This window comes from Populus alba, chromosome 11, assembly GCF_005239225.2.
Source record: "Populus alba chromosome 11, ASM523922v2, whole genome shotgun sequence".
Classification (NCBI taxonomy): Eukaryota; Viridiplantae; Streptophyta; class Magnoliopsida; order Malpighiales; family Salicaceae; genus Populus; species Populus alba.
The window spans coordinates 7,958,346-7,978,415 of record NC_133294.1 but is presented as its reverse complement, the minus strand read 5'-3'; the positions used below and the strand labels follow the sequence as shown (position 1 = coordinate 7,978,415).

Here is a 20,070-nt window from a genome sequence, read left to right as displayed (position 1 = left end):
TTCTTCTACTAACTTGAGGGGTTTTTGGGTGAACCACCAAAAATTATTGAAGACAGGTTTCTTTGTTTCGATATGGCTAACCATCCAAATATACAACAGTTGTGTGCAGCATCTCATTGCTCCTTTTCCGGCCCTCCTACAATGGTTAAGTGTCAAAATTGTTTCGGCTAAAATAGCAGCCACTGGATTGATTCGTGTATTCTCATACTCCACATAAGCAGCAGCGGCCTCCAAACTCACTAAACCAATCTGACTTGGGAACAACACAAGGCCAAATATACCTAGGGCAATCAATCTCTCTTTTTCTACTCCTGACTTCTTTTCCAATTCTAACATCCTCCATTTCAAACCGGTACCGTTCTTCTCTTGAAACTTTTCCAAGTTGGAGATTCTGAGCAGCTTTGACAGTTCAGGGATGATCTTGTCGGATCTTAAAGGAGAATAAATCCGATACAGGTCGTTGGGAAACTCGGTCAACAATCCATATTCCTCAACCGTGGGGCACAAGTCTATGCTTCCAAAGGAAAAACATCGGTAGTCTGGATCCCAAAAATGAACTAAAGCTCGCACAGCTGGGCTTAAAACTTCTACCTTTGCAATTTCCATCAAACGTCCGTATTTCCTAAAAAATGCATCTTTATCCACATTCTGAAAATGAGTCGTTAACTTGTTCACCTCATTCAATACACAATTCAGGTTCTTGATTGGTGACATCTTCTTAGCATCGCTTCTAAGGCAGTCTCCTTCAGTCAATTGTGACAGTTCAGAATTTTTTCCATATTCTAAGATGGAAGATTTAGTGATGATGGCCATTTCGTTCACAAGTCCTGCAAAAATGCATTGGGGTTTAGACTTTGTTTGGATGCAAAAGATATGTTGGAACATACACCCTAAGGATAGGTTCTAATTTCTCTATGTGAGACATAGGGTAGGTTTACTATTGGGTCTCTAAAAGAGGGTCTCTTGCTGTTCCAGTGATCAGCCTTCGTAAAGGCGATATGGAGGTCTAGCAGATAGTGGGATGGTACGTGTACCAATCACAATCAGTCTAAACACTCAGCAAAGAGTTGGGGTTTACACAAACTTAAACCTTGACTCAAGTCATAAGGCAAGCTGCTAGTCCCCCACTTAAACTTAAAGTTACATGTGTGTGCACTCCAGAACATAATAACAATAATAAAGTGATGCATGACTATGCCATGTATGATAGAATGTAAAGATATATGCTAAAGCTTTTAAACAAAGCATCATAATAAATAAAAAAAACAAAAACCGATAACACATAACATAAACAAACAAACAAATCAAGCTTAGTCCAAGGGTCCCCAGTGGAGTCGCCATCCTGTCGCACCCAAAAAAAAAACGACAAATAAAATTTGGTTTATTTTAAAATTTGTTTTGCGACATTCGACTGGCGACTTTCGTTTAGTTTTGTTTTGTTGATTTGGTTCTTTGGGAGTCGCCACCTAGTATTTTGGTCACTAGGAACCCTAACTGGTCTTTCAGAGATTCTAAGGCAAGGGACTGGTTGCGTAAAGGGAAGGTATTAGCACCCCTAGTACGCCTTACCTAAGGTAAGCTGCTTGGTGTTTGGTTTGCTCTATAACTGATATGGTGTAGGTATTTTCTAGGCTCGTCAATTGATTTTGGATAGAAATCTAAGGAGATTCCATGTGCTTTGAAAGCTCATTTTTCCCTTAGTATTTCAAAAGTTTGTGACTCATAAATCGTGGAAAAATTTTTTTTAATTAATTTTGAAATGTCCTCGATTATAATCAAGGCTTCTTTCAAGAATTGTGTGTGGATTTATTATTCCCGATAATATTTTGGATATTCATCCTTTTAAGGATTTCTTTATCCAAACATTAGCAGTAAATAATAAATAAATTCCTTTTCCCAAAATAAGATTTTTATAGTTTTTTTTTTGAATATTGGCCAATACCCTTTGGAATTTTACAAACACGTTGTAAAATCCAGAAATGCAAGAAAATAATTTGTGTTTAAGAAATCTATGCGAAAACACACTTTCGAAGCTTCCAATATATTTGTTTTATAAAAAAGAATATTCAAAACATGTTAGAGTATTGGCCGTATGCAACACGCAAGAAAAATATTTTTTGTTTTTGCGAAATCAGGTATTTTTAATACTGAATTTGTATCTCCACAAAATAAAAATACAAACTAATATTAAGTCATAAAACAAAATATGCGGAAAAATCCACAATATTTTTTAGGAATTTTTGAAATTTTTGAAAGCAAAAAAAAAAAATTATCTTTGGAAAATTTCGGGTGCTACGACGAAAATCAGATATTTTAAATACTGAATTTATACCTCCACAGTATTTAAAAAAAAAACAAACCCCCTTAAAAATATGTATACATGAAAGGAAAATAACAATATTTTTTTTTTATAATTTTTTTAGATTTTTTTTTTACAAATATTTTATATATATATAACATATACACATATATATATATATATAATATAATAATATAATATAATTATATATTAATTATTAAGGGGGCTGGGCCGGCCCAACTAGCTGGGCCGGCCCAACTAACTGGGCCGGGCTCAGCCCCACAAATGACTGGGCCGACCTCGGCCCAGGAAGTGACTGGGCCGATCTCGGCCCAGGAGAAAAACAACTTGGTCTGGGCCGGACGTGGCCCAGACCGCCGGGTTGGGCCAGAATCCTTCTGGCCCAATATATGTTTCTGGGCCAGAACCGGTCTGGCCCAGAAGATAAGACATACGGGGGGAATTAATTTCCCCCCCCGTCCCCTGCATGCAGAACAATTCTGCATGCAGGAGACTAAAATTAGCAGAAGACGAAGAGAAGAAAAAAAACAATGCAGGGGGGAGAGCTTACCTGGCGAGGCTGGAGACGGTGGTTGGCTGACGGGGCTACGGTGGCGCGGCTCGTAAATGGCTGTTTCGGGCGGCGTTGCTGCTGTTTTCAGTGGCGAAAAATTCTTCTTCCTCCCTTCTTCTTCGTTTTTTTTTTTTTCAGTGGCTGTCGATTCTCGGTTTGGTTTTGGGTTTTTTGGTTTCGGTTTCCTTCTTCTTGGTTTGTTTCTGCTCTTCTCTCTCTATTCGGGTCGTTCTCTCTCCTTCTCTCTTCGGGTCTCTCTTCCTTCTCTCTTCGGTTTTTCTTCTTTATTTATATGGGCAGCACGGGTGGGGGACCATGGTTAGTGCGCCTTCAATCACGCACGGCTGGTCGGTTCTTTCGGTGGTGGTGGTGGGGGCGAGAGAGAGAGAGACGCGGGAAGATTTTTTTCAAAATTTTTGCCTTCTGTTTTGCTAAAACGGGGGGGGGGGGGAAGGAGATGATGAACAGTGTCGTTCAAAAACGACACCGTTCTGTTTTCCTTTTTTTTTTTTTTTTATATGAAACGGCGTCGTTTTGAATAAAACGCGCCGTTTCATTTAAATGGCCAAACTTCAAATCAGTCCTCCATATTCGGTCCCCGCCCTTATTGTTGGCCGCCTTTTTCACTTTGGTCCTTGGCCTCTGATTTATGCAATTGAGCCCCTAATTGATCAATAAACTTCCAATTTCTTCAATTAAGCCCCTGAAACAATTCCAAACAGCCCCCTCTATCTTTGCGCCTTCTCCAAATTGGTCCCTGGTTTCGGATTTTCACAATTAAGTCCCTAATTGGCCCTTAAACTTCAATATTTATGCAATTGAGCCCCTGATTTGACCCAATAAATTCCTAAAAAATATATTTTGGCCCCAGAACTTAAATTTCTCCAATTTAAAGCCCAAATTGACTTAAAAATCAATTTTTCTTGCAATCAAATCTTCTATAAATTCAAATAAAAATCCAATTAAGTCCATAAAAATCCAATTAAGCCCATAAAAATCCAAATTTGGGCTTTTCTCCCTAAAATTCAAATTTTTCTTCTCAATAGGGCTTTCATCCTTCAAGAATATACTGTCAAAAATTCAATCCTTGTATTTTTAAATTCCTTGACCAATTTTCTGACTGTTTTCCGGGCGCTTCTGCCTCCGGTTATTTTTCTAACCTCTTTTGGCTATTTATTTTATTTTTCAGGGGGACCCAAAAATGGGTTACAACAACGCTTAAGGGAGACGCTTAAGGGGTGATAGCATCTTCCCTTTCACATAATTAGTCCCGGACCATAGAATCTCAATTGATCAATTAGGGTTTTTAGTTACCATAATAATAGGTGGCGATTCCTTAAAAGAGATTGTTTTCCTAAAAAAACAAGATGCTAGATATTTATTTTTTTTTTCATGAAAAATTTTAATGGTCACCGCGATGTCCGGGTGATACAAAAGTTATTTGTGGGTGTAGCTTTGGGGCATAGCCATGGAGCATAGCCATAAACATAATTGTGGGCATCATCGTGGGTGTTTCCTTGGGTGTAGCCACTAGCATAGCCATATGAGGCGTAATTGATGGACTTAACTGCTGGTTTAGCTGTTGGCATCACAAGTTGTTAGCTTAATGTCCCTATGGTATTATTGTTGGAACTATATTTTGTTCCAACCACAATTTATAACCATTTGGTTAAACATTTAAACACAAATTTTAGAGATAGGTCCCACTAAAAATTGAGGTCATACAACCGTTTTTGCTAAAGCAAAAAAATTCTGCTTTTCATTGCCCACCCCATTGCCATATGTGTAGAGTGAATTAACTACTGTTCACTTAAATAGTGCCGGGTGAATTAATTCACGAGTCACTGTTCATTGATCGCGTTTGACCTGGTAAAAACTGGTGTTTAATAATTGTATATTTTTTCATGCGTCATTGTACATTTTTTTTATAATTGTATTTTTTCTTGAAAATCTAGTGTTTAATATTATTCAATAAGACTATATAAATTAGAAGGAGATTGCATGATGACATATTATTTGCAGAATTTGATCGCAATTCTAATTTTTTTTTTTATGATATTTTACCTTATTTTGTTGTACGCTCAAAAGACAATGAAAACTATAGTCCTTATCGAATAAATTTCATATGTGATGAAATTATAGATAAGTTAATGGAACAATAAAAAATATTTGATATAAAGTATTATTTATTTAATGATATAATAATTGTGGTTAAATCTATAATATTTAAATTAAAAATCATCAATATATATATATATATATATATATATTTATAACCTCAATTTGAAAAATATATTTAACCAAACACATTAAACTATATTTTATTCAACCTTAATTTCAACCACAGTTTTAACCAAATATATATAAATATCAAACCAACCTCAACCAAAAGTTTTTTTTATAAATTAATTTTTTTCAAACTACAACCACAAAAGTTACCACAACCAAAAGTTACAAGCATCATCTGTTGTTGGTGTAGCCGTGGATGTATTGTCAGCCATGAAAAAAGATTTTTAAAAACATGAATGATTTGTCCCCACGTCTGTCCAGTATAAATCAAGTACGTACCTCATAAAATAAAAACTTATTCAATCTTCTTCCCTAATCCTGCCCCCAACATGTTCACGACGCTTCAGCCTCCGCATGGACTTCTTCAGTTTTACCGAGTTATGGTGGTCGTGATCACTCTTTTCAGCTCTGCTACTTTCAGTTCAGCTATACCATATCAGTTACATCCAGACGAAGGTAAGAGAGTACGTAAGCTTTGTTTTTATTGCAATAATGGAGTGTTGTAATAATCTGAGCTAATTAATTTCCACCACTTTCCATTCCATTGGTGTGCTAAGTCGCATATCCACAGATTTGCTTACAACTACAACCTCATACTTTAAGATTAAGAAATTCATTAATATAAATTTATAGTTCATTAATTACTTTATTGGAGAATCATTTCTTCACTTTACACTGCAGCTACAGAAAAATAACTAATGGGGTAAGAACATAAAAGGAAATTCTGAAAAAAAAGGGCCCAAATCCGTACATTACTCTCAACTGTGCATCCAACGGGAAGTAGCTCATGTGGGGATGATATTAAAGATGAATAAATTATTTAATGTGTATCAGATTTCTTTTTTCTACAAATTACAATAATTCTCGAGGTATTTGGAAACTACCAAGAGCATAAAAAAAGTTTGAATATTTCATAAAACCTCACTCACTTTTAAGAAAACATTACAAAAACCTTTTTTATACCAAAAAAAATGCCCTTAATTATTATTTTTAAGAGATATTTAAATCAAGAACTAAAAAAAAAAAAAAGACTTAGATAAAAAGAATATAAGAAAATGGGGCATGATTTTTCAATATATGAATAATATTAATATAAGAAAATGCCCTTAATTATTGCTTATTAATTACTTTATTGGAGAATCATTTCATCACTTAACAGTACAGCTACAGAAAAACAACTCATGGGGTAAGAACATAAAAGGAAATTCTGAAAAAAAGGCTCAAATCCGTACATATTCACTCTCAACTGTGCATCCAACAGGAATTAGCTCATGTGGGGATGGTATTAAAGATGCATAAATTATTTAATTTGTATCAGATTTCTTTTTTCTACAAATTACAGCAATTCTCGAGGTATTTGGAAACTACAAATAGTATGAAAAAAAGTTTGAAGATTTAATAAAACCTCTCTAACTTTTAAGAAAATATTACAGAAACCTTTTTTATACCAAAAAAATGCCCTTAATTATTATTAAAAAAAGAGATTTAAATCAAGAACCAAAAAAGAATACTTGAAGAAAAAGAATATAAGAAAATGGGACATGATTTTTAAAATATATTGAGTAAAAAAAAAATTAAAACATATAAATGAGTTAATAAAAAAGTGTTTTTTTGATTTTCAATTATCCTAAAATACATGCAACAAGTTGAAAAGGATATGTATTATATTTATATATTTTTCACTATTTATTTCTATTTTTACTGGATTTGTACTCAAGATTCCGACCATTTTATTGTGTTAGAATACCACTCGAAAACTATTAGTTTTTTTTTTTTTTTTTTTTTTTTTTTTTTTCCGGTGATAAGAGTTAATATTAACCGATGTTATGGATATGGATACATTTTGATAAAATTTTCCGTGGATGCATGATCCTTGAACTAGTGACGGCGTTAAAACAAATTGGCAAGACACTGACGCCGGGTGGGCAACCCTTCGAGGTGGGCGATGCTTGCAACCAACCAGGAACTCTGCACGATATGAATCTGTTGAAACAAGATTCAGAAGCCAATAGCACCGTCATGTGCAATTGCACCCTCAACCTCAATAATGATGGTTATTGTCATATCACGTCATTGTAAGACTTTTCCTCCTTTTTTTTTAATTTTTTTTTTGTCTTCTATTTTTATTTGAATACATTAATTGTCTGAAAATATCTCTAATCTTAAAGTTGTGTTTTGTATTGGATGAAAATTTTAGTAAGGGTAAGATTCATGGGTGAAATGTTATTACGCCAACAACCAATTATTGATTTTAAGCTCTTAATTAAGCTGTTTGTATTTGCAGTTTCGAATGATTATATGAATAAACAAAAACAAAAGAGTTTTACAAGTTATCAAATGTCAAAAAATAAGTGATTAACAGATTATACATAGAAAAGTTAAAGATCACAGTACTGATGGTGTTTTTCTCTTTTAAGTTAAAGATCAAATATAAGTAAATTAGCACAAGTAGTTTTGAGTTTGTTTTTCAATCATCTAAACATTTGTTTATATACTGATGGTGTTTTTCCCTTTCAATAACAGATATCTAAAAACGCTCAGTCTTCCAGGCAAGCTCCCGCCTGAAATAGCCAACCTTACATATCTTGAAATTCTGTAAGAACCTTTTCAGGATATAATTTATTTGTATTTCTATGTGTATTCATTTTAGAATCTCAAAGTAACTTTTATCAACTGATTTATAAGTTGAACAAGTTAAATTCTCAAGTATTGATGCTGAATTATCTGTTACAGTGACCTAACTCGCAACTACATTTCTGGCAATATTCCTGAGGAATGGGCTTCAATGAAACATTTGACAAACCTGTAAGTTCATTCACCTCATCTTTGCTTACCAGTTCATACTCAAGGCAGAATTCACCATAACTAGATAACATTTTATGCATGCAGCTCACTTACATCCAATCGCTTGTCAGGAAATATTCCTGGGTACTTGGGAAGTTTTCGTAGCCTGACTTACTTGTATGTATTGAAGTCATAAATATATATATGTTCTGCCGATTTATCATTTGTTTTGTTTTCTGTTTCTGTTTTTGACAATGCTAGCTTACTTGGTTCACTTTTTTTTTTTTGTCAATTAATCAAAAACAAATACATGAAGGTCCCTTGAAGCAAATCAATTTTCTGGTACTATTCCTTTTCAGCTTGGTGATCTTGTCAACTTAACAGACCTGTAAGGCATTTAACTGCTCATCATTATTAAACCAACGCAAGCTAGACATTTTAGCTGCAATCTTTGATGTTGTGCTATGAATTAATGGTTGCAGGATACTTTCCTCCAATCAGTTGGAGGGAACCTTGCCAAAGACTCTCGCTAAGCTAAACTTGACTAATTTGTAAGCAATCAATTCCTTTCTTCTTTAAACACAGTTTTTGATAATTCAATAGCATCTGGTTTCCTTAATTCGGTTTTGCAATGTGCAGTCGTGCAAGTGATAATAATCTTAGTGGCAGAATACCTGGTTTCATTGGGAACTGGAGTAATCTTGTTAGACTGTGACTGTGAGGATCTCTATCTGCATGAGATTTTCATTTCATTTCTCTGCTACATGTTACACAATATTCTGATATTTTGTTTTTCCTCTTTGGACTAATTCCGAAGTGAATTATACGCAAGTGGACTACAAGGGCCCATACCTCCTTCCATTCTTTCTTTAGAGAAGCTGACAGACTTGTGAGTCAAACTATTTCCTGAGAGGCACAGCAATAAATACAATAATTTCTGTGAAGAAGACAGAAAGAATAAAGGGAACTATAACATTCTTTTCTTTTCAATGTACTGCAGGAGGATCACTGATATGTCTGGACCAGAGTTTAATTTAACCAACATCCCCCCCATAGTGAAAAAATTGTTCGTCAACTGTCCGTAAAATGTCTAAAATAAATAAACTTGAGAATTAACATGTTCTATTGAGAACTAATTAAGCCTATCTTTAATTTCTTTGAAGGGTTTTGCGAAACATCAATTTAACTGGAGTGATCCCAACAGCTGTGTGGACATCGGATTCTCTGAAAACGCTGTAAGTCGTAACACCTTCACTCATCACCTTATATGTGCTGTAATGTTATAGAAGTTAAAAACATGAATATATTTTAATAACACTGCAAAATAGTTATTAACTGTGAATTTTTTTAACTTAATTTTTAATTGATTATAAAATTTTGATTTTCTTGTAATTTTGTTTCTAATTTCAATCAACTGACTTGGTAAAAATTAAATTTGGTTTCTTAAAATTTCAATCTTCTCAAATAAACCTAAATTGAGCTTTCAAATTTAATTTTTCACCAGTTAAACCCCTAATAAAATTAATTTAACGCATGACCGCTTGGTCATCAAGGCTCTAATACTATGTCAAAGAACCATCTCAACCTAATAATTTAAATTTTTAGGTGAGGTCTCAAGATATAATTAATATTATTATTCTCTAACAATTTCTATACAAATTTGTCCAATAATCATTTAATTTGACAATGAATCTATATTGTTGCCTCAGTCTTGGGTATAATGAGTACAATTAGGCTTTAAATTTCATCCAAAATTACAGCTTGATTTTCCTATATGTTTGAGATCCTCCTCGACCTTCTTTCTCCGCGTCTCTGGTCTTCATTTTATTTTTTTATTTTTGTTTTGGAAGAAAAATAAGTAAACTTGGAAAATAATCCAAAAATAAGTTATGACATTTAACAACAATATTATATTCTTTCTCATGGTTACCTTTGCGGTTATAACTCTTTTAGTGTCAAGTAATGTTAAAGTATGATATTTCATCTTAATCTCATATTCCTTCTGCAACAGATGTCCTTAGCTCACTCTGTTGCTTTTCACTGTTAGTGTATAATAGATATCACTAATACATAGATGAATTCCATCTTTTAATTTAATCAAAATCATTTATTTTTCTTTGATGATAACTTTTGAATGATTTGCAAAGGTGACATTGCCTCTAATTGCTTTATCAAGCTCTATGAACTTGTTTTTATCTTCACACATGTGGTTGCTAGCTCAATTTTCTAGATACCACCAATTCTCTTTGTCTTGCATTCTTTTATTATGCACTTATAGTAGGGTGGCTTCTTTCTATTCTTATATTATAATATTTTCATTCTCCTCAAACCTCTTGGTTGGAATCTAGCAATCCCTAGCATAATGACCTATCTTTTGACAATTATAACATTTAACTTTTGATTTGTCAAACCTGGATCTTGGATTGTCATTTTCGGTATAACCGATTGACTAGTTTGTTTTATGCGATCAACTGATTGATCTATTAAGGTTGTCTTGACCTCCTTTTTCAAATCTACCTCTTACTCCTCTTTATTTGTTTTGTCCATGTCCTCTACCCCTTTAGGAATATCCAGAACCATCTTTCTTTGAAATAAGTGCTTGTGCGTCCGCATCCTTTTAAATCTCATTGACTTTTTCCTTATGAACTTGTAATTTTCCCATGAGACTTTATATTGAAAGAACATCTATATTTTGTGATTCCTCTATCATGATAACCATATAATGAAACTTTTTTTGTACCACACGTGTCTCTTCCATCTTCTCTCTATATCTCCTCATTTGATTGTATATGACTAATACTCTTGCAAAGCATTTTTGAAATATTCTTTGATTCAAGCAAATGTACCTTTTCAAAGTCACCACATAGCTTTTGTAAACATACCTTTATCACATTGTCAACTCCTTGATTTGATTCTTCCAAAATTTCTCATGCATGTTTGGCGGCGGCTGCATTAGCCACTTTCTCAAAAGTGGCATCATTTAGACATTGATAGATGATTGTGAGTTCTTGTTGATTCTTCCCTCATGCCTTTTGCACGACCTCCTTTTGGGCTGAAGTTAATGTTGCTTTATTTATAGGCTTCTCAAAGCTTTTTTCAAATGTCTCCCATATATCTTTGGAAACTTAGCTAAGCTTTTACTTAAATACACTAAATTTCATAGTTGTCCTTTGTTAATTTATGACATTGAAGTGAGAAGTTTGGATTGACCATATCAAATAATCAAACCTAAGTTCTAATACCACTTGTTAGAAGTAAAACAAGTGTGGTATAAGATCAACACAGTAATGTAAGGTGAAAAACTGAAGAACAAGAAAAAGTTTAGAGAAATGAATACTTTTGTTAAGTGTTTCTCTTTAAGCCTCCTTAGCTATTCTCTCTCTTTTTGTATTTATAGTAATGTTGAATTATAAGCTTTTTTATAAACATAAAGTCCTAAATAATTAAGAAATTAAACTAATACAAGGAAATCCTAATATAAACAAGAATTGTATTATGATGACTGCACCGGTTGACCGTTTCTTAATCCAACCAATCATTTTGTCTCAACCGATTGACCTATTATCAACCAGTTGACCGATTCCACTAATTTTTAGAAATCAATATACCTTTAACATTTAGAACCTTATTTCTAAACTTTCTTCCACACATTCTAAACACTTTTTCATCCTCGACATTTAACTTGGTTTGTGTTTAACCATGAACCAAATGAAACATAAGTAAAAATAATGCAGGTATTTGCATTTCGCAGAAGCTCCAGCTTGTCTATTGCTAAACTACTTACAAAGGCGCAAGGAATATTCCGAAAACTAAAGTTGGAAAATCTTTTAATGTAATCTTTTGCAGGGATTTAACTTTCAACAAGTTGGAAGGAGGAATTCCTCCAGATGCAAAAATATATGATTTTATGTAAGTATTTAAATTTGAATATTTGAAATCTGACCATGGATAGAGTGAATTATGCTGAAAGAATCAATCTGGCTTTTGAAAACCAGGTTTTTTAGTGGGAACAAGCTGACTGGAAGTGTCCCAGACTCATTTATCAACTCAGACAACAAAATGTATGTTTCTGAAATGTATCACAGGTTTCAATTATTTCAGTTTAGATATTCTGTTCAACTTCTCTGCTCTCTTGTGAAGATATAACTGCTGATGATTGATCAACCATTAATATTTATAAAGTGGTCTTCTGAGTGAATCTAAGGCTACATATATTTTCAAGCCATATATAGGGCCTCAACAAAAGCCTAGTTTCTCTGAAAATATGTGGGGTTTTTTTTTATCTTGCTTAGCATTTCATTTGTTCCACTACTTATTATTAATTTTGTTGAGGTTCATATTCATATTTATGATTCCCTTGGCTTCTTGCAGTGATGTTTCCTACAATAACTTTTCACGGCTGCCAATTAGCTGTCAAGATGCCCAGTAAGGATATCTATTTTCTTAAATTTGGGATACTCCTGGTTTCTGCGAAACTTAATGATTTGAATCTTTAAACCAGGGATATAAACACGTACAGGAGTCAACTCATCAAGAATAACTTGTAAGGCTCCTCTTATACACTCTGGAGAGCGATAATTTTGGTATTTCATGTTGTTGAAGATCCAATCTGGTAGTTGTCATGATACCAAGGAAAAATTAAGAACCACAACTGATACAACGTAAGAGAGGTGTATATATGTTTGTACATATAAAACTCATATATGCTTAGCAGAAATCTAGGATGAAACGAGGTCCCTATGGATAACCTTAATATGGAAATGGAGCTCTTACAGGATAAAATTTCAAATTTCCCTTTTGGGATATTTTAAATGGATTTCTTAAATGCAGACAGGCAGGTAAATATCCCTTCTAAAAACTCACTCCCGTAGACTAAAAACATCTTTGCAATGGTGGAACCTGCGTTAACAGAATATGCTGCTAAACATATAAACCATATCATGTTCATATATAGTTTTCAGGGGGGAAAAATACATTATATATCAGATGCCAAGCAGGATTTTAACTGAATATCTTTGTAGTTAAATCTGCAATTTATATTTATATCTTTAAATCCCATCCAGATTTTCTTTCTCAGCACAAACTTGGTATCCTAGGATCAGATATACCAGGCCATGTCCTTGTAGCTTTTATGCTCAAAATATTTTTACTATTTCAAATCAGTTATGCAAATTTTATATGTTTTTAAATGCATGTAGGAGTTAAACATATATAGGCTATCTTGTGCATTTTGAACTTTTTAATTTAGATCATGTTATGTAAAGTGCTTGCAAAAATACCAATAAAAATCATCAATTATATACGTTGTTGATTAATGCTGAAAGAATGAATGAATGAAGAACATAAGAATGTGACATGCTTTATTATTCTTTTACCCCAAGATATAAGCACCGATTTTCTCAATGAGCAAACATAAAATGAATATTTTACTTGGATAATATGATTATTTTTTGGGGGGTGAAATAATGCTAATTCTTACTATAATGAACAGCATGGTTTCGATAACTGATTCTTATATTGCAGTTTCCAGAACCATTTGAAATTCTAACTATAATTTCCATGTCTTACAGAAGCGGACTTCTTCCATGCTCAGGCATACATGAGTGCCCCAAAAGTATGATATTCTTTTCCCTCCTCAAATGAGAAGTAACGAAGTTCTTTAAAATCAAAGCAAATCTGTTTCAAATTTATCAGCATACCGAAATCAGTCATCTACTATAATATCAGTGTCTGTGTATTCATTCTCAGTTTCGTTGGACCATAAGGATTTATCTGTAACCAAAACATGGCCTCAAGCAGAACTTGAGCACCTCACGTTTTCACCATCAATATCACTAATCGGAAACCAAAGGTTGATAGAACAACCTCCATCGATTCGAGTTGAGCAATGATTGTGACAAGCCACTTGGAAAAGTATTAGCCAATGACTAATCGATTTGAAGCTATATAGTAGAGTAATAGCTCTAGTTGTAGAGCAAAGGGATCCAAAAATCTAAACACTTACACGCCCCTACAATATGAGAAGAATATTTGCAACTGTTCTAATGGTGTACTAATTTGACGTATTGCAGTTTATCATTCATTCCATGTAAACTGTGGTGGACCGGATGAAACCAGTGGGGGTATCTTGTATGAAGGTGACAATAGCATTATAATTTATAGGTAATGCTGCTACGATTTATTCCAATAAAAGATCAAACTGGGGATTCAGCAACACTGGAGATTTTATGGATGATAAAGCTAAAAGCCCCGAATATAGACTTCGTTCAACCTACTCGAATGAACCGTTGTTTTCTACAGCACGCAGAGCTGCCATCTCTCTCACTTATTATGGTTATTGTCTAGAAAATGGGATGTACACTGTTAAACTCGACTTTGCTGAGATACAATTCACAGGTGACGAATTGTACAAAAGAGTTGGAAAACGCTTTTTTGACATTTATATTCAGGTAATTGAGATTAAATTATCCAAAAGGATTTTTTCTTTCTTTCCAATGATCCTTTTAACTTGGGATTTGTTTTGCAGGGGAAACTAGAGAAACAAGATTTTAATATTCAGAAGGCTGCCAATGGATCTAACAAAGCTTCTATAGTATTCAATGCCACTGTGACAGACACTACCTTGGAGATCCGTTTATACTGGAATGGAAAAGGGACTACTTGCATTCCAGAAAGAGGAAATTACGGTCCTCTTATTTCTGCAATAACTGTATGCTCAGGCATGTTTTATATATATATTCCCAGCATTTCATTTGAAAGTCACTGACTTTGCGATTTCATTCATATACAATGATCTTTATCAATTAAGTTGAAATGAAAACCGAGCAATGATATCACAGCTTTGTTGATCAAGTACTTGTGAATTCAAATCTCATCACCCGCTAGACTTAGACTTGGTCATTTCCCCCACCGGTTACATAATTAACAAACAAATTCTTCCTTATGAACCTGGCTTTGATTTTCATCATAACTGTATTTAAGCTTCTACTCAGTTCATTATACTATCTAAGAAGCACTTTATGGTTTGTTGTTTTCAGGCCAGAGAACTTATTGTCCAGGTGAGAAGTAAACTGCTGCCCTACAATGATTTATTGTCCCATTGGCTTTCTGTGTTTGTACGTGTAACTTTGTTTAATTTCAGAACCTGGAGAAGCAAGTAAAATACCTATCGTGGTTGGAGTTGTCACTTCAGCCTTACTCCTTGTTTTCTTGGTAATGGGTGTCATTTGTTGGAAATTCTATTTTAGAGACAAGTTCATGAGAGAACGAGGTACATTGAAATCAATCATCTGCGTGCTAAATCCTTTTCCTTAATTAGTTAATTAGCAGCTTTTACACACGCAAACATCTAGAATATAACACATCCGCGCATTGATGATGTTGAAGTATTTCCCTTTTGTCACCAACAATTATGTGCAGATCTCAAGGGGCTAGATCTGAAAACGGGTTCCTTCACTTTGAGCCAGCTGAGAGCTGCCACTAACAATTTTGATTCTGCTGACAAAATTGGAGAAGGTGGATTTGGCTCCGTATACAAGGTCTGTCACTCTAATATTCTCTTGCATATTATCCCAGTTGATCATGGGACCCTTTGTTTGATCATGCAAAATGTCTACGATAAATTCAATGCAGGGTAAATTGTCAGATGGAACTCTCATTGCTGTTAAGCAGCTATCTCCTAAATCCAGGCAAGGAAACCGAGAATTTGTGAATGAAATAGGCATGATATCTGGTTTACAGCATCCCAATCTTGTAAAGCTTTATGGATGCTGTATTGAAGGAGATCAGTTGCTTCTGGTGTACGAATACATGGAAAACAACTCCCTCGCCAAAGCACTTTTTGGTAACCATAATGGCATCTGATTACTTTCCAGTAAAATCTTCTTCTTCTTTTTTCAATAATAACATCGACTAGCAAAGTTGAAGTCATTTTATTTAGTGAACCTGCTTTACTGGATTAGCTACAGGTTCAGAAACAAGTTTTCTGATGCTGGATTGGCCAACAAGATATAAGATATGTGTTGGAATAGCCAGAGGTTTAGCATTTCTCCATGAAGAATCTGCAATCAGGATTGTTCACAGAGACATCAAAGGTACAAATGTATTACTGGACAAAGATCTAAGTGCCAAGATATCAGACTTTGGACTAGCTAAGCTCAATGAAGAGGAGAACACTCACATCAGCACTCGTGTTGCTGGAACCATGTAAGTTTTAATCAGACTTAGTGTGCAGCTTCCTTTATTCAGTGATCGCAATATACTCCGTTAGAGTCACTAATCTGGCATGGTTCTGATTTCAGAGGATATATGGCTCCAGAATATGCGCTGTGGGGTTATTTAACAGACAAAGCAGATGTTTATAGTTTTGGAGTTGTTGCTTTAGAAATTGTCAGTGGAAGAAGCAATTCGAGCTACAGGACAACAAATGAATTCGTATGTCTTCTTGACTGGGTGAGTTACAAGTCTGTTCTTGTTGGTATCTTGAATCCATGATGCATTAGGCACTACTCCTCTCTGCAAATACTTTACTTTTTGCTTTCACAGGCCCGTGTACTGCAAAAAAAGGGAAATTTAATGGAGATAGTGGACCCAAAGCTGCAGTCTGAATTCAACAAGGAAGAGGCTGAGAGGATGATCAAATTGGCTCTCTTATGCTCCAATGCATCTCCATCTCTAAGGCCTGCAATGTCAGAAGTGGTGAGCATGCTTGAAGGACAGACCAGCATCCAGGAGATGATCTCAGATCCTAGCATTTATGGTGATGATTTACACTCCAAACATCTCAAAGGCCACTATCAGCAGGTCATGGACCAGAGTTTAAACAGCACACAAGACCTCTTTCCTCGATCTGATAAATCGTGGATTGGAAATTCCTCTACATCTGCCCATGATCTCTACCCCATCAATCCCGAGTCCATAAATTTAAACATCAGTGAAACCTCGTCTTTAATTGAATAAAGCCAAAGACATGCTTGGAGCTTCGTTTGTAATCATATAATGATGATGGTGAGGATCAATATTTAGACGTCTACACAACGTCTTGTTGCTTACCATCCATCTTGGTACGCTTATGAATTTATAATTCTATATATGTAAACGGTCTATGGAAGCTATCTCCGTGGTTGTGAGAATTCAAAGCCCCAGACACTATTCGTGGCCACTGATTATTACTCCCGATTTATGGGGATGGATATTATGAATATTTTTAATAAACTTTAAATTTAAAGAAGGAATCAGCTTGTTTTTGTATGAGATTCTTGAATTTGATATGACTACAAACTCTTGAATTATAAATAGAGAACTGGTATAAAGCTTGGGGGCCAGAAAGAAATACACAAGACACAAGGCATAAATTATGTCCAGCATTTAACCAGAATCATACCCAAAAATTCCAGCCCCCTTCTTGCCGAATCAGCCCTTCCTCACAAACACAGCCCTCTCCACCGGCATGCACCATCATCTTGCCTCCATTCCTCTACCACAACCCAGCCACCCACAGTCACTTCCTCTCACCAAAACCTGCCGTAGCCAGCCATTAACCCACACTCCACGAATGGTGATTTCTTATCCATTTTTACATTCAGTACCGGAGCCAGAGTTTTTTAAATGAGAGGGCAAGTTATGAACAAATACTATATTATATAGGTATTAGAAATTTATTCAAAATATATATATTAATTCATATCAAGTAAAATTAATTTAAAAATACTTTTAAAATGAAAACTTACATTATAATTGTTCTCTTCGAGTTTTCATATTTTGAAACCGCTTCATTAGCTTCATTATCAATCTTATCAAAGATATCATTCTCAATGTACACAACCAAATTATCATTCATACACTTATCTCCTATTCTGTTCCGCAATCTACTCTTGACAATATGCATAGCAAAAAAAACTCTCTTCATTATAGCAATTGCAACTGGTAGAAATAATGGTAATGTGATAAGCATATATACTAATGAAAATATCAAATTCTTTTTTGTTTTTACCATTTTCTCTACAAGACTAGCAATACCTTCAATACTAGAGAACTCAACATCACCACATAGATCAATAATATACATATCAAGTTGGTCACCAAGTACCATAAGGTCCACTATAGAAAATTCACTAGGATAAAAAAGAGCAAGGCGCATAAGCTTTTCTTTGTTGAAAGTAGAGAAAAAGTCATTTGGGCTTAAACATGCCACACAAAGAAGTAACTCTGTACTCGTCTCGGTAAAATGATCATCCATCTCAGTAAGTTGCATGTCAATGATATTGTTAAACAATTCATAACGGAAATGGTGTAAGTTTCTAATCCCTTGAGATTTTCGCCTTGAACGCTCATGAAGCTTGTACTCATCATTGTTGTTAGCCAATTTTTGACCCATGTTTTGATAAATTTTCAAAAAAAAAAAAAGGCGATAACATAAAGCATTAAGGAAGTAATATGTCAAAGAGATAATTACTTAATCATATATAATTACTACAATATAAAATACAATAGATATATGATTTGATTCGTGCTAGTTATGGAAATAATCACTACAATATCAAATACCATATATATAGGATTTGTTGGTGATGGTTATGGAATACAATCTCTACAATATAAAATACCACATATATAGGATTTGTTGGTGCTGATTATAGAAGACAATCTCTACAATAATTATTGCAATATTTTCTTGAATAGCACGTGTAGAGATTTTCTATATAAATGAACCTCCAGTCATAATAAAAGAGGAGGGGGGGAGAAAATTTACAGGGAGGCAATTTTAAGACAAAACATTCGGGTAACCACAAAACCTTATACCCATTTCTTTTAAGCCAGCCGGCTGCCCACCCTCCTTGAATAAAAAAAAAAAGCCGCCGCTGACCTCCCCTCTCAGTTGTCCCCAACTCTTCTCTATCTTGCTCTCATGGTCGCTCTCTCCCTTTGAAAAGAAAAAAAAAAACAGAGCCGCCCTCCCTGATTTTGATTTTTGCTCCCGAGAACGACTTAACCTCATCCTTCTTGCACACAACCTCTCGGCCACAACACCCATTTTCCTGCTCCTACTCTCCTAGCTAAGAGGAGCCGCCCACCCTTTGGGCAAACCAGTAATGTCATCGCCTCCAGCGACACCCATCTTCAAGTCCCACGCCTCTCTCCATCTGCTTCGGCCTCTCCTATAAACCCATGGTTCCCTATTTCTTCTATTCTCTCCCAAACCAGTAGTAGGCCACTAAACCTCTCTCAGCCTCCCAGCACACCACAGAAACCGCCCACTGCACTTCCTCATCTCCCTTTTCCTGATCTCGCAGCAGTCGATCTCCTTCACCACCAATCAACCAGCTCACCTAGACTGAATATCAGCCTCTAATAGTAGCGGCCAAAGAAACAGCCCGAATCCAGCGCCACCGCCGCCAAACCGTAGAGCTGCCACAGAAAGAAGAAGGAATGAACAGAAAACTAAGAAGAAGAAGAAAGAAGACAGAAGTTAACAGATCTAAAAAGAAAAAAAATACAAGAATAATATGGACAGAAATGGATTAAAATCAACTGCCTGCATTTTCTTTTTTCTTGTTGTAGGTCACCGCCAGTGACTTGGGGCTCCTGGCATTGTTCATGATTTTAGTTTCTTTGTATATTTTAATTGTTTAATGTGTTATTCGGATTGGGTTGAATATTGGCTATTTTTGTAATATTTAGTTATGGGTGTGTCAGTATATTACAGTAAAAAATGTGATAGTGTGTTTTTGTAGTTTTTTATGTATATTATTGAATTATAAAATCAAAAAGACAAAAAAATGAATTTAATGTTTTAATTTGGTATATGGTCAAGAATCTAAAGGACAAATAAAATCGTGTTGTATTTCTCGTGAAAATATAAGAAAATGTTTCTACATATATTCTGGGATTTAATAGCTGATTTATTAAAGCCTTAAAAATTTGATTAATATGTGGTTTGTTGATTTTAATTGTGATTAACTGTGATGTGTGTGTATTTTTCAAAGAAAATATAAAAAATATTTTTTGTGTGTTGCACACGGCCAATACGCTAACATGTTTTGAAGGTCTTTTTATATAAAAAAATTATTAGAAGTTTTGAAAATGTGTTTTCGCGTGAATTTATTAAATGTAAAAATTATTTTCT

The 20,070-nt window shown here is 34.5% G+C and overlaps 1 protein-coding gene and 1 pseudogene across 1 annotated transcript; one reads left to right on the top strand and one right to left on the bottom strand.

Moving 5' to 3' along the window:
- Window positions 1-7,659: 7,659 nt before the first annotated feature.
- On the top strand, window positions 7,660-17,119 carry LOC118042458 (probable LRR receptor-like serine/threonine-protein kinase At1g29720; annotated as a pseudogene).
- Window positions 17,120-17,322: 203 nt separating this feature from the next.
- Window positions 17,323-18,321, bottom strand: LOC140956073 (uncharacterized). Its single transcript, XM_073412244.1, has 3 exons — window positions 17,964-18,321; window positions 17,713-17,867; window positions 17,323-17,421 (listed from the first exon to the last, which is right to left on the bottom strand). The coding sequence occupies exons 1-3, from the start codon at window positions 18,319-18,321 to the stop codon at window positions 17,323-17,325; spliced, it is 612 nt and encodes a 203-aa protein (XP_073268345.1).
- Window positions 18,322-20,070: the final 1,749 nt, after the last annotated feature.

Bases quoted from the DNA above. Each gene is read 5' to 3' on its own strand.
- LOC140956073 (XM_073412244.1), bottom strand. From the start codon at position 18,321: ATGGGTCAAAAATTGGCTAACAACAATGATGAGTACAAGCTTCATGAG. The intron at 17,868-17,963 runs GTATTGCTAGTC...TATTTCTACCAG, and splicing joins TGAGTTCTCTAGTATTGAAG to TTGCAATTGCTATAATGAAG. The intron at 17,422-17,712 runs GTTTCAAAATAT...GGGTTGTGGTAG, and splicing joins ATAATGAAGCTAATGAAGCG to AGGAATGGAGGCAAGATGAT.